This window comes from Aptenodytes forsteri, unplaced genomic scaffold (genome assembly GCF_000699145.1).
Source record: "Aptenodytes forsteri isolate BGI_AS27 unplaced genomic scaffold, ASM69914v1 Scaffold391, whole genome shotgun sequence".
Lineage (NCBI taxonomy): Eukaryota > Metazoa > Chordata > Aves > Sphenisciformes > Spheniscidae > Aptenodytes > Aptenodytes forsteri.
Genome location: NW_008795920.1, coordinates 736188 through 755444, shown reverse-complemented (window position 1 = coordinate 755444; position 19257 = coordinate 736188). Strand labels below are relative to the sequence as shown.

The 19257-nt window shown below is 60.0% G+C and overlaps 1 protein-coding gene across 1 annotated transcript; it reads right to left on the bottom strand.

Annotated features, from left to right (window-relative positions):
* Positions 1–2687: 2687 nt before the first annotated feature.
* LOC103903650 (unconventional myosin-Vb) lies at positions 2688–18633 on the bottom strand. The gene is made up of 40 exons (XM_009284889.1): positions 18586–18633; positions 16439–16549; positions 15826–15988; positions 15573–15717; positions 15298–15454; positions 14989–15129; positions 14684–14765; positions 14364–14471; positions 14010–14122; positions 13631–13896; positions 13342–13423; positions 12890–13030; positions 12686–12808; positions 12183–12266; positions 11865–11867; positions 11449–11598; positions 11201–11298; positions 10956–11042; positions 10762–10873; positions 10317–10528; positions 9986–10142; positions 9656–9895; positions 8776–8870; positions 8510–8624; positions 8244–8337; positions 7957–8102; positions 7602–7715; positions 7176–7409; positions 6999–7096; positions 6122–6308; positions 5820–5919; positions 5361–5516; positions 5038–5189; positions 4624–4713; positions 4271–4421; positions 3713–3822; positions 3453–3613; positions 3198–3372; positions 2942–3022; positions 2688–2846 (listed from the first exon to the last, which is right to left on the bottom strand). The coding sequence occupies exons 1-40, from the start codon at positions 18631–18633 to the stop codon at positions 2688–2690; spliced, it is 5241 nt and encodes a 1746-aa protein (XP_009283164.1).
* Positions 18634–19257: the final 624 nt, after the last annotated feature.

Below are 19257 nucleotides of genomic sequence, written 5' to 3'. Positions count from 1 at the left end.
CTGGTGAGGCCGCACCTCGAATCCTGTGTTCAGTTTTGGGCCCCTCACTACAAGAAGGACATTGAGGTGCTGGAGCATGTCCAGAGAAGGGCAACGAGTCTGGTGAGGGGTCTGGAGAACAAGTCTTATGAGGAGCGGCTGAGGGAGCTGGGGTTGTTTAGCCTGGAGAAAAGGAGGCTGAGGGGAGACCTCATTGCTCTCTACTACTACCTGAAAGCAGGTTGAAGCGAGGTGGGTGTCAGTCTCTTCTCCCAAGTAACAAGCAATAGGACAAGAGGAAATGGCCTCAAATTGCGCCAGGGGTGATTTAGATTGGACATGAGGAAAAATTTATTTACTGAAAGAGTGGTTAAACATTGGAACAGGCTGCCCAGGGAAGGGGTTGAGTCACCATCGCTGGAGGTATTTAAAAGATGTGTAGATGAGGTGCTTAGGGACATGGTTTAGTGGGCATGGTGGTGTTGGGTCGACGGTTGGACTCGATCTTAGAGGTCTTTTCCAACCTTAATGATTCTGTGATCATTGAATCCAACCGTTAACCCAGCACTGCCAAGTCCACCACTAAACCATGTCCCCAAGCCTGTAGCATTGCATGGGGTTGTTGTGACCCATGTGCAGGACCCAACGCTTAGCCTTCTTGAAGCTCATAGAATTGGCCTCAGCCCATCAATTGAGCCTGTCTAGATCCCTCTGTGCTTACCCATAAGCACATCAATGCTCCTGCCCAACTTGGCGTCATTTGCAAATTGGCTGAGGGTACACTCGATCCCCTCGTCCAGATCATTAATAAAGATATTAAACAGAACTGGCCCTGGGGAACACCACTTGTGACCATCCACCAACTGGATTTAACTCCACCACAACTCTTTGGGCCTGGCCATCCAGCCAGTTTTTTACCCAGGGAAGAGTACACCTATCCAAGCCATGAGTGGCCAGTTTCTCCAGGAGAATGCTGTGGGAAGAGGTGTCAAAGCCTTGTGAACATTCAGCTGATACAGCTAGTCCCTGACAACTTCAGTGTCCACAAATGGAAAGTCACTGTTCCCACGCTTGTGGTCCTCAGACTCAGGGAACCGGGCAGCCCAAGGTCTATCAGCATTATTAAAGACTGAGGCAAACAAAGCATTGAAGGCCTCCGCTCTTCCTCCATCCCTATGAGTCAGGTGACCATCTTCAACAACTATTGCTCCAATGTTTTCTTTAGACCTCCTCTTGCTATGAACGTACTTAAAAAAAACCCCTTCTTGTCATCTAACACAGCACTGGCCAGTTTCAACTCTAACTGAGCTTTGGCCTTTCATGTCTTCTCCCTGCACATGCAAACCACAGCTCTGTAATCTTCCTGCAAAGCCTGACCTTGCTCCCAGAGATGGTACAATCCCTTTTTCCTCTGGAGCTCCGCGAGGAGTTCCCTCTTCAGCCAAGCTGGTCTTCTGCCCCGCTCGCTTGACTTCTGACACAGGGGAATTGCCTGCTCCTGAGCTTCTCAAAGGTGCTTCTTAAAGACTGACCGGCACTCGCCGACTCCTGAGCCCTCAACAGCAGATGCCCAGGGGACTCTGCCAAGTACCTCCCTGAACAGTGTAATGTTTGCTCTCTCAAAATCCAGGCTAGCAACTCTGCTGGCCTTTTTTTCCTCATTACACTGACTATTTTAAACTCAACCATTTCATGAGCAACGTGGCCAGGACCATTCCCATCTCCCACAAGTCCTTCTCCATTCACAACTAACAAGTCTAGGAGGATATCTTTCCTAGTTGGCTCCCTGAGTACTTGTGACAAGAAGTTCCCTCCCACAAACTTCAGTAATTTCCCAGATGTGCTCATCACAGCAGTATGGTATTCCCAGTTGACATCTGGGAAGCTGAAATGTCCCATAAGGACAAGAGCTACTGATCCAGAGATTTCTCCTAATTGCCTATAGAATAAGTCATCAGTGCTTTGCCAGAGCCCGTGCAGGACCCTGCTACCCTCCAAAGAGCCCCAGGGTCCTCTATGGGCCCAGCTGCCCTTCTGGGGCAAGCTGAAAGAGCAGATTTAGATTGGACTTAAGGAAGAAACGTCTTACAATGAAGGAGGTGAGACTCTGGAACAGGTTGCCCAGAGAACTTGTGGAACCTCATCATTGGAAGCATTCAAAGTGGGTGGATGGCAATGAAGGAGGTGAGACTCTGGAACAGGTTGCCCAGAGAACTTGTGGAACCTCATCATTGGAAGCATTCAAAGTCAGGTTGGATGGGGCTTTGAACAATATTATCTACTGAAAGATGTCCCATCCCATTGCAGGGAGTTGGAACTAGATGATCTTTAAAGGTCCTCTCCAACTCAAACCATTCCATAATTCATGAAAAGCCCTAGGAATCCCCCAGTGATGGTCCTTGAGCTCCCTCACACCACCCTGCAAACAGCGCACCCACGCCAGACAGCCTTGGACTCCAAAGTTATCTGCAAAGACTTTTATTAACTTCAAAGGATTAAAAAGTGGCCAAAACCCCCAGCGCAGGACTGCCATAGGCCCTGGCAGTGCCACAAACAAGGCACCCGAGTTTCAATAAATAAACAACTTCCCAGAAGAACGGCACACACAAATAGTGCTGCACCTCCAGCCTTCACAGCCTTCCCACACCCCAGGGGGTTCAGACACCCCTCGATGGGGCACTGGCAGTGACCCAGGGCAGGACCTGGGCTTAGAGGCGGACAAGGAAGGCCAGGTCAAGGGCATCAGGGATGCGGAGCTCATCCAGGTGCAGGGGGGAGGCGGTGAAGGGCAGGTGCACAGGGAAGAGGTGGCTGGTGTCCACCAGGAGCTGGCTGGGTCCCCCTCCATACTGGTCCTGCAGCTGCTTCTGTGGGGACAGAGTGCTCACATCCAGGGCTGCCCCAGTGAGGGAGCTCATGCGGGACAGCCCCCCCCCAGCACTGGACCCCAGGTCCCACTTACCTCAACGCTGCTGATGAAGCTGGGACTGATGCGCTCCTCCAGCCCAACAGCCGGAGTGTAAGCCCGGAGGATCTTCACAACCTGGAGAAGGTGGTGGGGTCCATGAACAGGGATGGGCTAGGCACATCCAGACACTTCTAGGTATGGCATCGTCCCCACCCCAGTGCCAGTGCATCCCTGGTGCACCCAGGGAGGCCAAGGAGCCCCAGGATAGGATGAGTGCCCAGCAAGCAGTGAGCCCCAACCCCCCCAGTACCTGCTGGGGTGACAGCACTGTGCACAGGCTGCAGAGAGCTCCAGCGTCCTCCTCTGTCACCTTCTTCACCTGTAGCAGCTGGGCAGCCTGGACCAGGGGCTCCAGCACCTCGCGGGCCCCACTCTGCTGCAGCCCCTCTGCCCGCAGCCACTGCTCGAGCTGACTGATGTTGTACCTGCCAGGGAGACGAGGTCAGGGGAAGCACGGGCCATACCCCAGCTCCCCCAGATACACCTGTCCTGCACGAGGACTGACCTGAGCTGGATGCCGCGGCTCCAGGAGCACGTGTCTTTTCTCAGCAGCAGGTAGTTGAGGGTGGTGCCGCTGATGAGGAAGAGGAGCTGGCGCAGAGCTTGGTGCCCCACACTGGGCGCCAGCCCATGGCGGTCCAGCGCTGCACGGAAGGAGCCCAGCTGCTGCAGCAGCTCAGGCAGGGGGTGGTGCCGCTGATGAGGAAGAGGAGCTGGCGCAGAGCTTGGTGCCCCACACTGGGCGCCAGCCCATGGCGGGCCAGCGCGCAGCAGCTCAGGCAGGGTGTGGGCAGGGGCTGCCGAGGACTGGCGGTGGCCAGGAGGGCAGGAGGAGGACAAGCCCTGTATGGGCTCACTCTCCAGCATTGCGGCAACTAAAGGGTAGAAAAGACTCATCATAATGAGGCAGAAACCCTGCGTTGTGCCTCAAGCAGCCAGTACACTGCTCCTTGGCTCTGTGTCCCAGTTGGGGATGCAGGGGCCAATGACACCTCCAGGACAGCTGGCCCAGACTAGCCCAGGGGCTGGCCCTGCTTCATGAGGCTGCAAAGCAGGGCACGGGGGAATAGAGCTCCCCATGGATGCAGCCCAAGGTCCCCAGGGTGCTGAGCCCGCTTTAGCTCCCCAGCCACCTCCTCCAAGCCAGGAGGCTCAAGGAGCAGACAGTCCCTCATAGAAGGGGGGCCCCCAATTCAGAGCCTACCTTCCCCCTGGGTACAGCCTCTGTAACAGAGCAGGCAGTTCACACAGCTGAGCACAGCGCTCCCTCCCTGAACCAGTATCCTGCGAGTGCCCTGCAAGCCCCCCAAGCCCAGGCCATACCAATCATGGGTTTGAGGCGCTTCTCAGCAGTGCGGATGAGCTGCTGGTAGAGCTGGACAGACAGGGCACCCAGGCTGTGGCAGGAACTCTGGGGGTCCACATTCTGCAGGCGATGCTTGTTCTGCCGCGCCGTGTTCCCCTGCCAGTAGCTCTGCGGGCACAGGCTGGGTCAGAGCCAGCAGTACCAGGGGACACAGCTGGGTCCCCAAGCAAGCATGGAGCAGTGTCAGCCCAGCATATCCCTAGCTACCTGGGTTGGAGGGGATGCAGCCCCCGGTGGGGACAAGCCCTGTCCCTGCTAAGCTCCCACCCTTCCCAGAGAAGTGGCAGAGCCCCTTGCAGCCCAGCCCTACCTCATCCTGGCTGTACTGGCGCAGGCAGTTCAGGAGCCGGCAGGTGTTGGCAAGCCAGAGTACCACCATGTCAAAGTCATCACTGTGCTTCTGCAGGAGGGCACAGAGAGCACCGGGGTCAGCAGGGCTCTGGTGGTGACAGCAGCAAGCCCTCACACCCCACAGTAGCTCCGTAAGCCACACAGAGCTAGCTGCAGCCTGATGAGGGCTGTGGGGGCGCAGAGCTGTTGGACCCTCTCGCAGGAGCCCTGCAGCACCCAGGGGCACCCCTCACCCCAGGAGATGCTCAGGCTAGACACTGCAGTCAGGTAATACACTGTGCCCTGGGGGCCAAGCTGCTGCCCCAGTGCCACCCCCACCTTGGCCAGTGAAGCTCCTGCTCCTCAGCCCAACCCACACCCCCAAGCCCAGCACCTTCATGACCCTTTTGATGGCATCGATGGCTGCATCCAGGAGCGAGCGAGCCCGTGGCTCATCACAGCAGTGGTCTGCATGCCGGAAGCATAGGAAGAGGACATAGGCTGGCAGGTCTGGGAGCGCCCCAGGGCTGCTCTGTGGTTTGTAGTCTGCAGGGGAAAGCAGGACAGTTGGGATCCAGTCAGCTACGAAAAGCTGATCCTGAGCCAGGCAGGATGCTTCCCCAGCAACACTGGAAGGATGAGCTCACACAGAGGTTGGCAAGAAACCCTAGCAGGGACCAAGCTGGGGTAAGGAGTCCCCATCTCTCCAAACCCTACCTGTGATGATGGCCTTGATAATGCGCCCTTCGTCCTCCATCCTCCATGCTAGCATGGCCTGGGACAGTCCAGCCAGGGATGGGACCATGGGGGACCGGGACAGGACCACAGCAGACGCTGCCAACTCCTGTGCTGGCCCGGTAGCCTCTCTCTTCACTGCAGGAGAGGACCACAGGTCACATCCTGCTGTGTCCTGGGCTGTGGGACCCAGATCAAGTCCCCTCCTGTGCTGGCCCGGTAGCCTCTCTCTTCACTGCAGGAGAGGACCACAGGTCACATCCTGCTGTGATCTGGGTCCCACAGCCCAGGACAAGTCCCCTCAGCTCAGTCCAAGCAGATGCTCCCCAGCATCTCTGTTTGGGGAGGACTCTGCTCCCCATGTTGAGGCTGGGCGATGCTCCAGCCTAAAACCAGGCTGGTGACCCTCCAGCCAGCCCCATGCCTCCCTCCCGTGGAGGCACTTGCCTGTGAGCTCCTGGATCTGCTTCACATAGGCTCTCAGCTGCTTCTGGAGCTTCAGTGTGGTCCTCTCCTGCTTCTCCAGCTTCTGGGCCAGCTCCTGGGCAGAGACAGCCCCAGTAGGGCTCAGCCAGCCTCCCTCAGCTGGACACCCCCACCAGCACCCACCAAGTGGAGCAGAGCTGGGGGGATGCAGCAGGGTCCCACACATTGCTCCCTAAGGGGCTGTTGCAGCTCGCCACAGGGCAAGGGGGTGGAAGCCAGCCCCAAGCCAGGTCCTGCCCACCTGCCCCACCCCTTACCCAGTTCTCCTCCTTGAGCCGCAGGACATGGTGCTGCAGCCCCTCCTGCCCCTGGTCCCGCTGCAGGTCATGAATGAGGGCTGCCTGCTGCTGGCTCAGCTGCTTGAGCGAGTAGATGTTGAGGTGCAGCCCTTCTACCTCCTCCTCATGCTGCTGCTTCTCCTCCTGCAGCTGACTCGCCAGCAGCCTGCACACATGCACCCGGGGAAACTGAGGCACCAGCCTCCCTTCAGCTGCCACACCCCATCCCTTGGGGAGGCTGCTGAGGAGGTGTTTCTCCCCTGAAGCCTCAGAGCTGGGAACTCTCCCCCTGGCCAGGCACCCTGGGGGCAGCATAAACCCAGCTGTGCTAACAGAGCATCTCCCCTCCAGCTGCACTGAGCCTTGAGCACACACGCCACAGCCCAGGAACAGGCTGCACCAGCTCTGCCCTCTTAGGAGGCTCCTGTTGAGCCCAGGGTATCTGGTCTGCTCATGCAGTGGGTGTGCCTGTGCTCAGAGCAAGGTAGGATGCTCCAGCCCCCCTGGAAAACACAGCTGGGTGTGCTGGAGAAAAGGGAATGAAAGCCAGGGCTACCCCACACCCAGCTGGGCAGCGAGGGGCAGGCTGTCCTTGCTCTCCCAGCCCAGCTGGGGCTACGATGCCAGTAGCACGTGAGGAGGTGGCTGCTTCAAAGAGGATTTGCAGCTGCCCAGCACCACAGCACTGCAGAGGCCAGGCAGCTGCCACCCAAGCTGTGGCTGGCTGAAACACCAGGGAAAGCCCCTGGATGTTTCCATCCTGGATGTTGCTGGAAAGCCCAGCAGCATGGATCCAGCAGCCCATTGTGGGGAAACCAGCCTCAGCTGGGGACCATCTCCCTGGGACCACACTCACCTATTGGCAACTTGTACCGCATCATATGCATGCTTCAAGTCATCATCGACTGCCGCCCTCTCCGGGCTCCTGCCCAGCCCCAGCATCTCAGCTATGTTCTGCAGGGAATGGAGAGCAGGGTGAGGCCAGCCCCACCGGCCTGGATCTGGCCCTGCTTGCAGTGGGGCAGGGGCTCACCCTGCGCTTGAGGAAGTCCAATGGTTTCCTCTCCTCTGGCTCCACAGGGGCTTTGGACCTCCGCAGCTCCTCCCGGGTCCGGGCCAGCTCCTCGTTGACAGCGTTGAGCTGCCCCAGGAGGAGAAGGTACGCCTTCTCAAAGGGATCCTGGCCCATGCCGCCGTTCAGCAGCACCTCACCGCTGGGCTGTGGCTGCAGCCCCTCTGGCACCGGCTGCCAGCGCTCCTCCAGCCCCTGGGTGCAGAGACAAGGGTTGGCACAGCAGCCAGTGCTGGGCACCAGCACCAGAACAACTGCAGACAGCCCTCCCTGATGGGACCAGCTCCCAGCCAGGAGCCCCAGGGCACAGCTGTCCCCATAGTCAGAGCAAGGGACAGTCCACTTGTCACCCCCACCCCACTGTCCCCCAATAGCGTCACCACTAGCCTCAGCCTGCTGGTCGGAGCCATCTCGTGAGGGAGCTGTGGACATGGAGGACAAGTAGCTGCTCTCAGAGCCCAAGAAGCTCTCTGACGAAGGGGACCGTCTCAAAGTGCTTTGCTGAGTGGGGAGAGAAGGACAAGGTTGTTTCCCCGCACCCCAAGCACCTGCTGACGCATCAGCCGGGGCAGAGCAGCAATAGCCTCAGGATACCTTGGCTTGGGGATCCCTCAGCACATGAGCTGGGGAGCCCACTTCTCTCGCAGAGGGTGCCCTGGACCAGCCAAGCACTGCCTACTCCCCACAAGGAGCCAAGGGAGGGGTTGCCCTCAGCCTCCCTGTGCCACTGCCAGCCCCTCACCCTGTGGAAGGCCACCTCATCCCGCAGGTTCTCATAGCCCTGCTCCAGGCGGGCGTACTCCTGCACCAGGCTCTGGTAGCGCGCCCGCTCCTCCTCCAGCTCCTGCAGCAGACCCTGGCTCTCCTGCACCGCACGCTGGTGCTGCTCTGTGGGGATGGACACAGCAGGGAGTGAGGACAAGCAAAGCCAGGACCCCCCTGCAAGGGGACACGCAGGAACACACCAAGCCTGCAGGACCAGCCCATACCCAGGGGAATGGGATGAGGGGATCGGAGGACCCCTTTTACCTTCCAGATCCTGTGACTGCTCCGACATGCGCTGGACCAGGGCATCCCTCTCCTCCCCTAGCTGCAGCTTCATGGCTTCCACCTCTGCCAACCGCTGCAGGAAAGCAAAGGGGCAGGTACACCCAGAGCCCTGCCTGGGGCCAGTCCTGGCTGCCAGAGGCATCCTCCAGTGACCACCCCACGGCAGGAAGCACAGCATGCTGCCAGGTTCCTGGCGAACCCCATGGAGCCCCAGCAGAGCAAGAGCATCCCCTGGACAGACAGACCTGCCTGAGCTCCTCGACCTCCTGGCCCAGGCAGCTCTTCATGCTGTGCCTCTCCAGCTCGGCCAGCCGCTCCTGCAGCTGCTGGACCTGGGCGTCACGGGCCGCATCCTCCTGGCTGCCAGAGGCATCCTCCAGTGACCACCCCACGGCAGGAAGCACAGCATGCTGCCAGGTTCCTGGCGAACCCCATGGAGCCCCAGCAGAGCAAGAGCATCCCCTGGACAGACAGACCTGCCGAGCTCCTCGCACGGGCCGCATCCTCCCGCAGCTGCTGCAGCTCAGCCCGCAGGCACTGCACCTCCTCAGCATGGGCAGCATTCAGCCCCGAGAGCTGCTCCACCAGCCGCTGCTTCTCCTGGGCCTTGGGCCAATGGGCAGAGCACATCAGGCAGGTGGCCAGGAACAAGGGCATATCCCCCTGTGTCTCCCATCAGTGAGAGCCCATGCATGTTCAGGCTGCCCTTCTGCAACAAACCTGGATACCCCATTTCCCACCCATCTGTTTGGAGCCCTGAGCCTCCAGTATCACCTCAAACAGAGCTCAGGTATGGGAGAGCAGCTCTCCATGACGTGCCATCCCACATGGAGCCACGTATGAGCTTTGCCATGGCTTTAGAGCCTATTACCCACCTCCTGGCCAGCCCCGACAGCAGGATTTTCTAGCCCTGCTTCCACCAACCCCCAGAGACAGGATCACACCACAGAAGCCCTCCCTCCCCCTCCACAGACACCCCCAGAAAGGGAGTGGTGACAGCCAAAGCAGAGACACTCACCCAGATGGCGACAGCAGATGCTGCCAGCAGGAGCGTGGTAGGAGAACACACCATGCCAGAACCGTTCCCAGCACATGACACTGTGCTGCAAGGCTGCACCCAACCAAGCACCCAGGAGGGTGCCCAGCCCAGCCCCAGGGCCACCAGCCCCACATCCATAGGGAGCATTAAAAACCCAGGAATGAGACCCAGAGGCAGGACTCCTGCCAGGGGACACGTGTCAGGCAGGGTCAGCTCCCACCCCAGGGCTGGGAGAGGCCTGAAGACAAGGGCAGGCATGGTTTTGGCTGCACAGGGACTGGTAAGAAGTGGTCAGCAAAAAGCAGCTGCCCCCACGCCCTGGGAGCCACGAAGGGCTGAAGCCAGCACCCACCTGCTCATCCAGCCTGCACTGCAGCTGTATCACCTTGATCTCCATGCCCTTGTGCAGCTGCTTGTAGTGCTCGACCGAGCGTGCCTCAACACGCAGCCGCCGCAGCTCCCGGCGTGCCTGCACCCGGCGGTAGCAGCACTGCAGGTAGATGACAGCCCCACGCAGGCGGGAGTAGCGGGTCCGGGCCAGCCAGCCCCTGACAGCAGCCTGGATCACCACGGCTTTCTGGTGCCACACCATCTGTGGAGGGAGAGATGGGGCAGTGGCACCGCCAGCGGCACAGCCCCCGCAGGTGGGATCGGGACACCCACTGCCCTGCCAGGCTCCTACCTGTTGGTAAAGGTGCCGGGCAAACATGCCCCGGGCAAAGGCTTGGATGGTGATGACAGCCTGGCGCACACGTAGGTAGGAGCGCCGGGCCAGAACCATCCTCAGGGTCTTCTGCAGCATCACGGCAGCCCTGGTCCTTCGCAGCATCCTGGCGAACCTGCAGGGAGGGCAGAGAGCTGAGCAGGGGGTGGCAAAGCCTGCAGCCCAGCCCATACCACAGGGACACCCAGGTCAAAGCCCAGCCCAGAGCCAGTACAACTGCCAGCTCACCCCAAGGCTGAGCTCTGTCTCAGCTCATTGCAGCTCCCTCCAAGCCCCGTCCCCCGCTCACCTCCGGGCCAACATGCCCCGGGCATGGCGCTGCAGGCAGACCGCTGCGGCACGTGCCCGTCCAAAGCGCCTCCGTGCCAGCCAGCCCCGCAGGTGCCTCTGCAGCAGGGTGCAAGCCGCCCTCAGCCGCCGGTACCGCAGATCCTCCAGGTAAGCCACTTGGCCAGCTCGGAAAAACACCTTGCTCTTCCCACACTGGTACTTGCTGGGGTCCTGTGTGCAAGGGTGGAGTCAGTCCCAGGGACAAAGCATACCCCAGTCAGGCTCCCCTGTGAGTGATGCTCCTCATGCCACTGATCCCTGCATCCAACCTCCCTGGAGGCTGAGTTCCTCCCCATCTCCCAGCTCACCCATTTCTGTACCCCACTGGGCACCCACACATGGGGAGAAGTATCTGCAAGGGATACTCTGGTACCACAGCTGCAGTCTCCAAGCAGGACCCTTACTTGGAGCAGTCTCTCAAGGGCAAGGCTGCAGATCTGCTTCTCGTCGGTGCCCATCAGCTCCTCTCTGCTCACCAGAGCCCTGTACCTCTCTAAGAACTCCTGGTACGTCCACCTGTGGGGTAGAGAGGGCGGTCAGAGGTGCTGTGGCTGGAGAGGGAGGGAGCACCCAGGGTGCTGCTGAAGCAGCGGGGTACCTGGAGGGGTAGCCTGAGGCACTGATCCGGATGGTCTCCAGGACCCCGCAGGCTCGTAGCTGCTCCACTGCTCTCCTGGAGTCAAACCTGGGGCAAAGAGGGGCTGATCTAGAATGGGTGCCAGCCAGCTATGCACGCTCCAAGCTATGCAGGGCCAGGGCAAGAGGGACGCAGATTGGAGGAACAGCAGTGCCCCACAGTGTCTCCAGCCCCATCCCCTCCAGCCTCCCTGGCCAGGCACTCACACAAAGGGCTGCTTGCCGTCGTTGGGTTTGATACAGCGGATGTAGTGCGGTGTGGTGCTGCCCAGCGTCTCCATCAGCCGGTTCAGGGAGGCTTTGAACTGCAGAGGACAAGACAAGCATGGTCAGGGCCAGCAGGAACATCCTGGGGCTTGTGGGGTTCCCTGGGCCAGGACACACATTGGTCCCCTTGGGGCTACCCCAGCCCCAGTTGTCCGGGGCCAGCACACATTTTCCCCCCCACCCCATACCTGGCTGGAGATGGACTTCTTGCTCTTTTGGCTACTAGGCAGTGATCTGCGGCTGGGGCGACCAGCCATCCTGGGCCCGCTGGACCTGCGGGACTGCAGGGACACGGGGCCATCCCCTTCTTCCAGGAAGAGCTCAGCGAGCAGGGCAGACTGCACAGAGCAGAGCTGTGAGAGCCAGGCAGACCTCACAGCAAGCATCACCCAATACCCAGAGAGCCATCACCACCAGGAGACACAGACCCAAAAGACCAGAGGTTTCACAGGGGCCAGCCCAGTGCACAGTCCTCTGCCCTGCTACAGCCCAGATGTGCCAGATCCAGCTGTGCCCCTGCCTACTGCTTCCCCCAGGAAAAACTAAGTGCAAGCCACGGGCACTTCCCCAGATGTGCTCAAGAGCCCTTTAAGATGTCCCTTACCTTCTGCCAGGGCCACACAGGGTGGAAGGGAGAAGTGACAGCATTACAGACCTGGAAGCAGCAGGACCCTCCAGCCCTCTCAGCAGGGAGATGCCAAGGTGTCTCCCAAGATGGGGAAGCCCAAGGGTGGGGAGCACCCACATCTCAGGGCACCCTGACCATGGCCAGCACTGCATGGGGCTATGCCAGCAGGCAGACAGGGATTTACCCTGCACATCTTTACCTCCTACACCATCAGTCCTTCCCAGCCCCAGGCTCCCGGGGCCACAAGCCGGCCAGGCTCTGCCCTACACAGCCACTGCTCAGGGTGGCTCTCACCTTGCTGGCTCGCAGCAGCCCCACCAGCTCCTCGGGGACAGCGTCCCTGTTCTTCTCCACAAACCCATCACACTGGTATTCCACCTGGCAGGAGACAAGGCAGGCACCAGCATTGGCCTGTAGCTTCCAAGACCGGTTTGGTGCAGGGCTCTGCTTGGACACAGTCCAAGGTTTTGGAAGAAGTCCTTGCAGGTGTCAGAGCTAGGGGTGGCCACACTGCCTAGCTCCTGCCCTGCTGCAAGGATACTGATGGGAACCATCACAGCCAGAGTTTCCATACCCTGAGTTAAAGAGTTGCAGCCCAGCACTTAGCAGCAGCAGAGCCAGCAGGATCCACTTCCCAGCCTGGGAGGGTGCAGACAGCTGCCGCAGCCACTTGGGACAGCAGGAGGCTGCAGGAGCTGCCACCACCAGCTCTAGACAGGGCAGGCTGGGTGCCCATTGGTGCAGAGCCACTGACGAGCCCTCCCTGCCCAGGGCTGTGCTGCCACAGCTTTCCCTACCTTGCCGGCGAAGTGGCAGACAACGAAAGCATCGGTGGGCCTCTTGGGCTTCTGGAAGTGGGAGCTGCTGAGATGGGTCTGGTAAAGCTTCTGGGCCCAGCTCCTATCACTGCCTTGGGGCATCTGAAAGACAAATAGGTCAGAAAGAGCAGCAGGGGGGCTCTGTGTGGCTATGGCAGCCTGCTCCCGACCCCCCTTGCCCACCTTGCACTCCTCATTCAGCAGGTCCAGGATGCCAAGCCGACCCTCAATGAGCTCAATGCATGGTTGGTTGTCACAGAAGTCAACAAAGACCCAAGGGATCTCCTCAGTCACATACTCCTCCTGCTCCAGCTTGAAGACGTGCTGGAGGGCAGGGAGAGCAAAGCAGGACTGAGCCAGGAGGGCACAAAGGTGGCCAGCCACCAGGCAGGCTGCAGGCAGTGGCTTGGTTTCCATAAGACACCTGAGCAGCCCTTCTCCTGGAGCAGGAGCACTTTCAGAGAAAGGAGGGGACCATGCCCAGCTCCAGCAGCCTCCCAGAGCCCCATGTTTGCAGGGACTGAAACACCAGCCACATTCAAGGCAGAGAGCACCAAAAGCAACAGCGCAGCCGGGATGTGCAGGGCCCACCCTTGCTAGCTCCCAGCATGAAGACACATCTGGGTGACACCCACCAGATTGAAGAGCTGCTGCAGCTTCTCGTTGGCATAGTTGATGCAGAACTGCTCAAAGCTGTTTTGCTCAAACATCTCAAACCTGCGGGCAGCAGAGACCTGCTTGAAGGCAGCTGCCGGGCAGAGCCACCACAGCCAGCCACAGGCACCCAACTGGCCCCACTGCAGGGACGGGTACTGCCCCATGTCCCAGCTGGAGCAGTTGGTGGCTGCAGACCTGCAGCCACAGCTGATGCAGGAGTAGGACCACGCTTTTCCAGGCAGCCCAGGAGAGGGGAGCTGCTCTTACCCGTAAATGTCCAGGATGCCAATGGAGGTATGGTGGCCCTCCAGTGACCGCAGGGCACGGTTGACCCTGCTCACTATCCACCTGAAGACCTGCCCATACATATGCTTGGCCAGGGCATCCTGGGAGTTGAGTGCCTGCTGCCTGGAGAGGGGCTTCAGGTAGGTCTCACCAGCAGTGACCAGCTTGCGGTGGCAGAGCCAGCGCATCACCTGCGATGCCTCGACGCCCAGCAGTGTGCAGAACAGCCCTAGGGCCTCATCGGCAGGCTGCAAAGGGACAGACCCTGTCACCGCGGTATTGCTGAGATGTGGCTCCTGCAGCCAGCGCAGCTCAGGGGCCAGTTTGGGATGCAGGGTGCAGGCAGCAAGCTCTCGCCCACCTCCACGAAGCAGCCATCCCCACGGCGGTCCCTCCCTCTGACCACAATGTTGCCCAGGTGCAGGATGGCAGCCAGGATGCTGAATAGCTCCAGCTGGTTGGCCTCAGGGACACCTGCAGGCACAGCACAGGCATGAGGGACTCCCCAGGCTCCCCCCACCCTGTGCTGGTCTCACCCCCTGCGTCACACAAACCAGAGGGATGGGAACGGCCAGTAGAGAGCCGGGCTCCCCAGCACTGGGATGTCTGGCACCAGCACTCCTACACCAGCATCAGGGTGAGGGTGGTGGGACAACCAGCCCTGGGGACCAGCCCTGCCTGCCCCCTCCCCATCCATGCCCAGCCAGGACAGTACCCAGGAGAGAGAAGGCATGCCGTGTGCTGTCCAAGTCGGCCGCATCATTGGTGCCCTGGGCCATGGTGCACTGGCCCTGGCAGGTGTAGTGGAAGGACTCTGCCCCACCTGTGGGCAAGACATGTCAGGCTGTGAACTGGCACAACCTGCCCCATGGGGCTCCCAACCACCCTTATCCCAACCCGGGGTGCCCGTCAGCAGCAGAGCCTCCTCCAGCACCCAGCTGGGGAGGGCAGGAGGGCCTGGCACTGCCCAGCGTGGGACAGGCTGGCAGAAAGCTGTGCCATGGGGCTCATGGCGGGGGACGTGGGGGCACTCACGGAGACCCAGGCCCTGGAGCTCAGGCAGGGTGGCTGAGGCACAGAGCTGGTAGAAGATGTGGTAGTTCCTCTCTGCTTTCACCTGTGGATGAGCAAGAAAATCACTGAGAAGCCAGGTCACCTTGGGCTCCCCTGCTCCAGTGCTGCAGCCCCAGATTTGGGGAGAAGGGACACTTTCCCCTCTCCCAGCTGGACTCAGCAGCACTGGGGTTGCTTCCCTGGGGGATGCCCAGGAGGAGCACCCTCCTGCTCCAAGGACTGGGGCTCCCACTCAGCCCTGTCCCCATGCCACTCCAGAAACCCACCTGGAAGGTGACACGGGACTTCTCCAGCAGGTAGGTTTTGATGATGGCCCCTGTGACATGAGCTTGGCTGAAGCCAATCTCGATGTATTTCCCAAAGCGGCTACTGTTGTCATTCCTGATTGTCTTTGCGTTCCCAAAGGCCTGGTGGGGAAGGAGAGCAGGAGGTTTTAGCTGGCCCCAGATCTCCAGGTGCTCTGGAGAAGTTCAGCCCCTGCCACCCATTTTACAGGGGGGAGACAGACACGGCATCACATCAGGGATACAGGCCATGAGGAGCACAGGAGAGCCTGGGGACCCAAGGGGACTCACCTCCATGATGGGGCTGGAGGCCAGCACCTTCTCCTCCATGCTGGAGTGGCCCAGACAGCCCCCAACGGTGGTGAAGTATCTCATGGCATACTTGGCCGATGCAGTCTTCCCCGCACCCGACTCACCACTGATGATGAGGGACTGGTTCTTCCCAAACCTGCCAGAGAGGGACATGAGCTGGGGACAGCCTGTGACCCAACAGGACCACTCTCCACAGACACGCCACGGTCCAGAGGACCATCCCCACTGGGGATGCTCCCATGCGATGCTCTCACCTCACCATCTGCTTGTACGCCTCCTCTGCCAAAGCAAAGATGTGGGGATCCATGTCTCCCATTTCACGGCCACTGTAGGCGTAAATCACCTCCTCCTCATAGATGGGCAATGGCTTGTAGGGGTTGATAGCGACAAGGATGATACCTGGAGAAGAGGGCTGTGCAACAGGCAGGGGCAGGAGGGGCACCTGTCCCAGGGAGCCATAGGGAAGGGGCACGGGATGGGGAGCAGGAGGGGGTCCATGGGGCTCACCGCAGTAGGTGTAGATGGCGTTGACCTCCAGGAAGCGCCGGCGTAGCGAGTGCAGCACGGCCGGCTCGTGCAGGTAGCTCAGGGCCACCAGGTCATCGGCACCTGAGAGGCAGTCAGGGTTGCAGAGAGGCGGCAGCTGGAACTCGATGGGGTAGGCCAGTGCCTGCGGGGATGGAGATGGAGCAGGACAACTGTTGAGCAGGGTCAGCCAGCCCCACAAAGGCAGGATGAGTCTGTGGGGAGTGACACAGCAGGAGGGATGCTGTCTGCAGGCTATGCTTGGGCTGCTAGTCACCAGGAATCACAGCCCAGCCAGCACAGCAAGCTGAGCTGGAGGCATTTTGGGAAGTCAGGCAGGAACAGGCAGTGAGGACCAGCTCACCGGGCAGTCAGGGGACACAGGACACAGTGAGCCAGACACAGCTGCAGTGGTCTGGGCTTCTGCTCAGACACCAGACAGGACACATCCAGGCAATGTTTGAGCCTCTCAGCACCCTGCTGAGGAGCCCAGGCTAGTTTGCAGGTGCAGAGGTGAACTATCTCCCATCTGGGGATGCTCAACCACATGGCAAGCACAGGAGGGACCTGCTGGGCCACACAGCTCCAGCCTTACCGAGCCATCTTCCAGGCGGAGATGGAGTATGTCATCTCCTTCCTTGTAGTCTCTGGTTATTTCCGCCACCCTCCAGACCTCGACACAGTCAGGGATCCACACCCGGGCACCCTGCAGAGATCCATGGCCAAGAGACAGGGAAAGCGTCTGGCCACCAGCCTCCGAACCAAGCATCACAGCCCTCCCCACGGTTCTCACTTAGGACAGTCAGCCCAGTGCTCAGCATCACTGTAGCGGGGCAAGCCATGGGACCCAGCACCCTGCTAGGTGCCCCATGGCCCCTTGGCTCCTGCAGGCAGGGGTCCTACCCAGCTGCACAGGAAGGTGCCTCTGCTGGAGCCCCACTTCTCCCCAGCTCTGCTGCCCACCCCGGAAAGGTCAGCACCTCTCCTGCCCTTGGCATGGGGGGCTGTTTCTGCCCCAGCCCGAGGATGCGATCACGCCTGCTGCTGCAGGGAAGGTTTCTGGAAACACAGAAGATGCTGAGCACAGGCATTTCTGAACACCCCACATGCTGCGGATGCAGCCACATGGTTTGGCTGGGCAGATACCAGGCTTGAAAGCAGATAACATGCAGTACAGATCCCTTGCTAGCTACTGAGCCGATCCAGACACCATTGCCAGCTCTGCAGACCTAGCTACAGGCCAGAGCACAGGGACAGCAATAAGAAAAATCACCCCATGCCCTTTTTGCCCCCCAAATATGCAGCTCCTTGGGGCCAGCCTCATGCAAGGGACCAGCTGGCACCCATGGGACCAGTGCTCCCTGCCTCCAGCACTCTGCCTGCTGGAGGCTGCTGCCAGCCTCGGTTTCCCCTCTGCAGACAGCGGGTGCTGATGAAGTAGTTCTGCAGCATGGTGAGCCCTGACTTCTCTCTGCACCCAGACCTGAGCGTTAACACCTCCCTCACACCTAGAAAAAGCTTCTTTGAAGCCACCCCGCAGTGAGTGGGATGCCATGCTCAGCAGGAGCAAAACAGCACACTGCCACGAGGGTAGAGAGGCAAAAACTGGGCGAAAAAAACTTAAAACCCTGCTGCAGGCACCCTGTCAACTGGCACAGGGTGACCTCCTGCGCTCCTGGGCCAGGGAACAGCAGCTCCTGCTGCCCCCACTCCTGGCACGAGTGCCCACAGCCCCGCTCTGTGCCAAGCTGTCAGACACCATCTCAGCAGCTTCTGCTAGATTGCAGGGAACAGGGGCTGCTTCCAGGAGGCCGGTACCTCCTGCTGCTCCGAGCAGGCAGAGATGAGGCCATATTGCAAGCTTAAAAAGGGGACGGGGATGGAATCTAATGGTTGCAGCTTTGCTCTCGGGCTGAGATGGGAGCATGTATCTGTTTCCACAAAGTCTGGAAGCTATTGCAGAGCGGCGACAGGGCTCTAACGCATCACGCTCCCACCCCAGAGGGCTGGGGCCAGCCTCTCGCTAGAAACCGGGGCCTGAAAAACCATCCTGGTTTTGCTGATTTCGCAAATCCAGGGAACTTGGCTTGCAGCAAATGTTTCCAGGTCCGCAGTGTGCAAAGCACATGTGTTAATGCATCATTAAAGTTGATCAAGCAAGCACTGAATAGGCTGGAAGTCTGGAGAGGGGGAAGAAAGGGGCTGAACTTCGGGTTCACATCCAAGGAGTCATCAGAAGACTGAACATCTGACTTTGCAGTTGAAATGACGAGGGCAGGAAGGGGATCAGGTTGCAGGGGCCGCTCAGCTGAGGAGCTGCGACTGGAAGCCATTCTCTTTTATGAACAGTAGCCACTGGGGGGAGCAAAAATTGCACGATGTACAGCTTCCCGGCAAGGCACTAACGGATTTTAGCCTGAAATCACAGCTGGACAAAAGAGCATCCCTGCTAGCGAGCCCAGCTTGCCCCTCGGCCGCTCCCCAGCTCTCCTCCGAGGGAGCGCCGGGCTGGCGCTCAAGCAGGCACAAGCTGCAAAAGCTGGAAGGCCCCTCAGGGCTCCACAGGGCACTAGGCTAAGTCAGTCGTGCAGCTGCTTCGGTCCCAGCCTGGCCGGCGATTTGGGACAGGGCAAGCCACAACGCCTTAAGCACAGAAACCCTCCTTGCTTTGGCCAGGGTGGCACCTCAATCGCGCCGCGATGATGGATGCTGCACCTCTGACCTCTGCAGAAATGTCAGTACCCTCCAGCCCTGCAGGCTAGTGCTGTACCTCCAGCGAGAAAGGACCATGTTTAGGGTCTGCCCTAAAGCTGTAGCGATCATTTTTAATACACAGCAGCAAAAGTGAGAAGCAAGAGCCTGTCCTGCTGCCTGCTCGCAGCAGGAGCCTTCTCAATGGGCAGAGCTGGACCAAGGCAGAGGGAGAAAGATTTGGGCCGAGATCCAGGGGATGAAAACAGCCAGACCAGTTGGGCAAGAAGCAGGACAGATAGGCGCCCAGGCAGCACCAAACCCTCCTTCTCACCTGTGACCAGCACCCTGGCAAGGTGCTGCGCTTGCCAGGCCATGGGTCCCTGCGTGTCAGGGAGCCCTACCAGCAGCCTAGCTGTGGCGCAGCAGCCACGGCAGCACCCACGTAGGGCAGGCAGCCCACGGCCAGACCTACGGCTGGCGTACCCTGTGAGGTGCCACCAAGCCAGGCGCCAGTGGGACACCCAGGCCACAGCACCTGCAGCCACCCGAGGTGCTGAGCCCCCGGGGGAGGCACAAGATTCCCCCCCAGGTGTGCAACAAGCTCTCCAGACCCGCGGGCAGGGCTCCCCCAGCCCCAGCAGCTATTTGCCCCCCCGGCTGCAGGGGGAGAAGCCCTTCCAGCTCCCTCTGCGGCACCCCGGGATGGGGGGCCCCCTCACC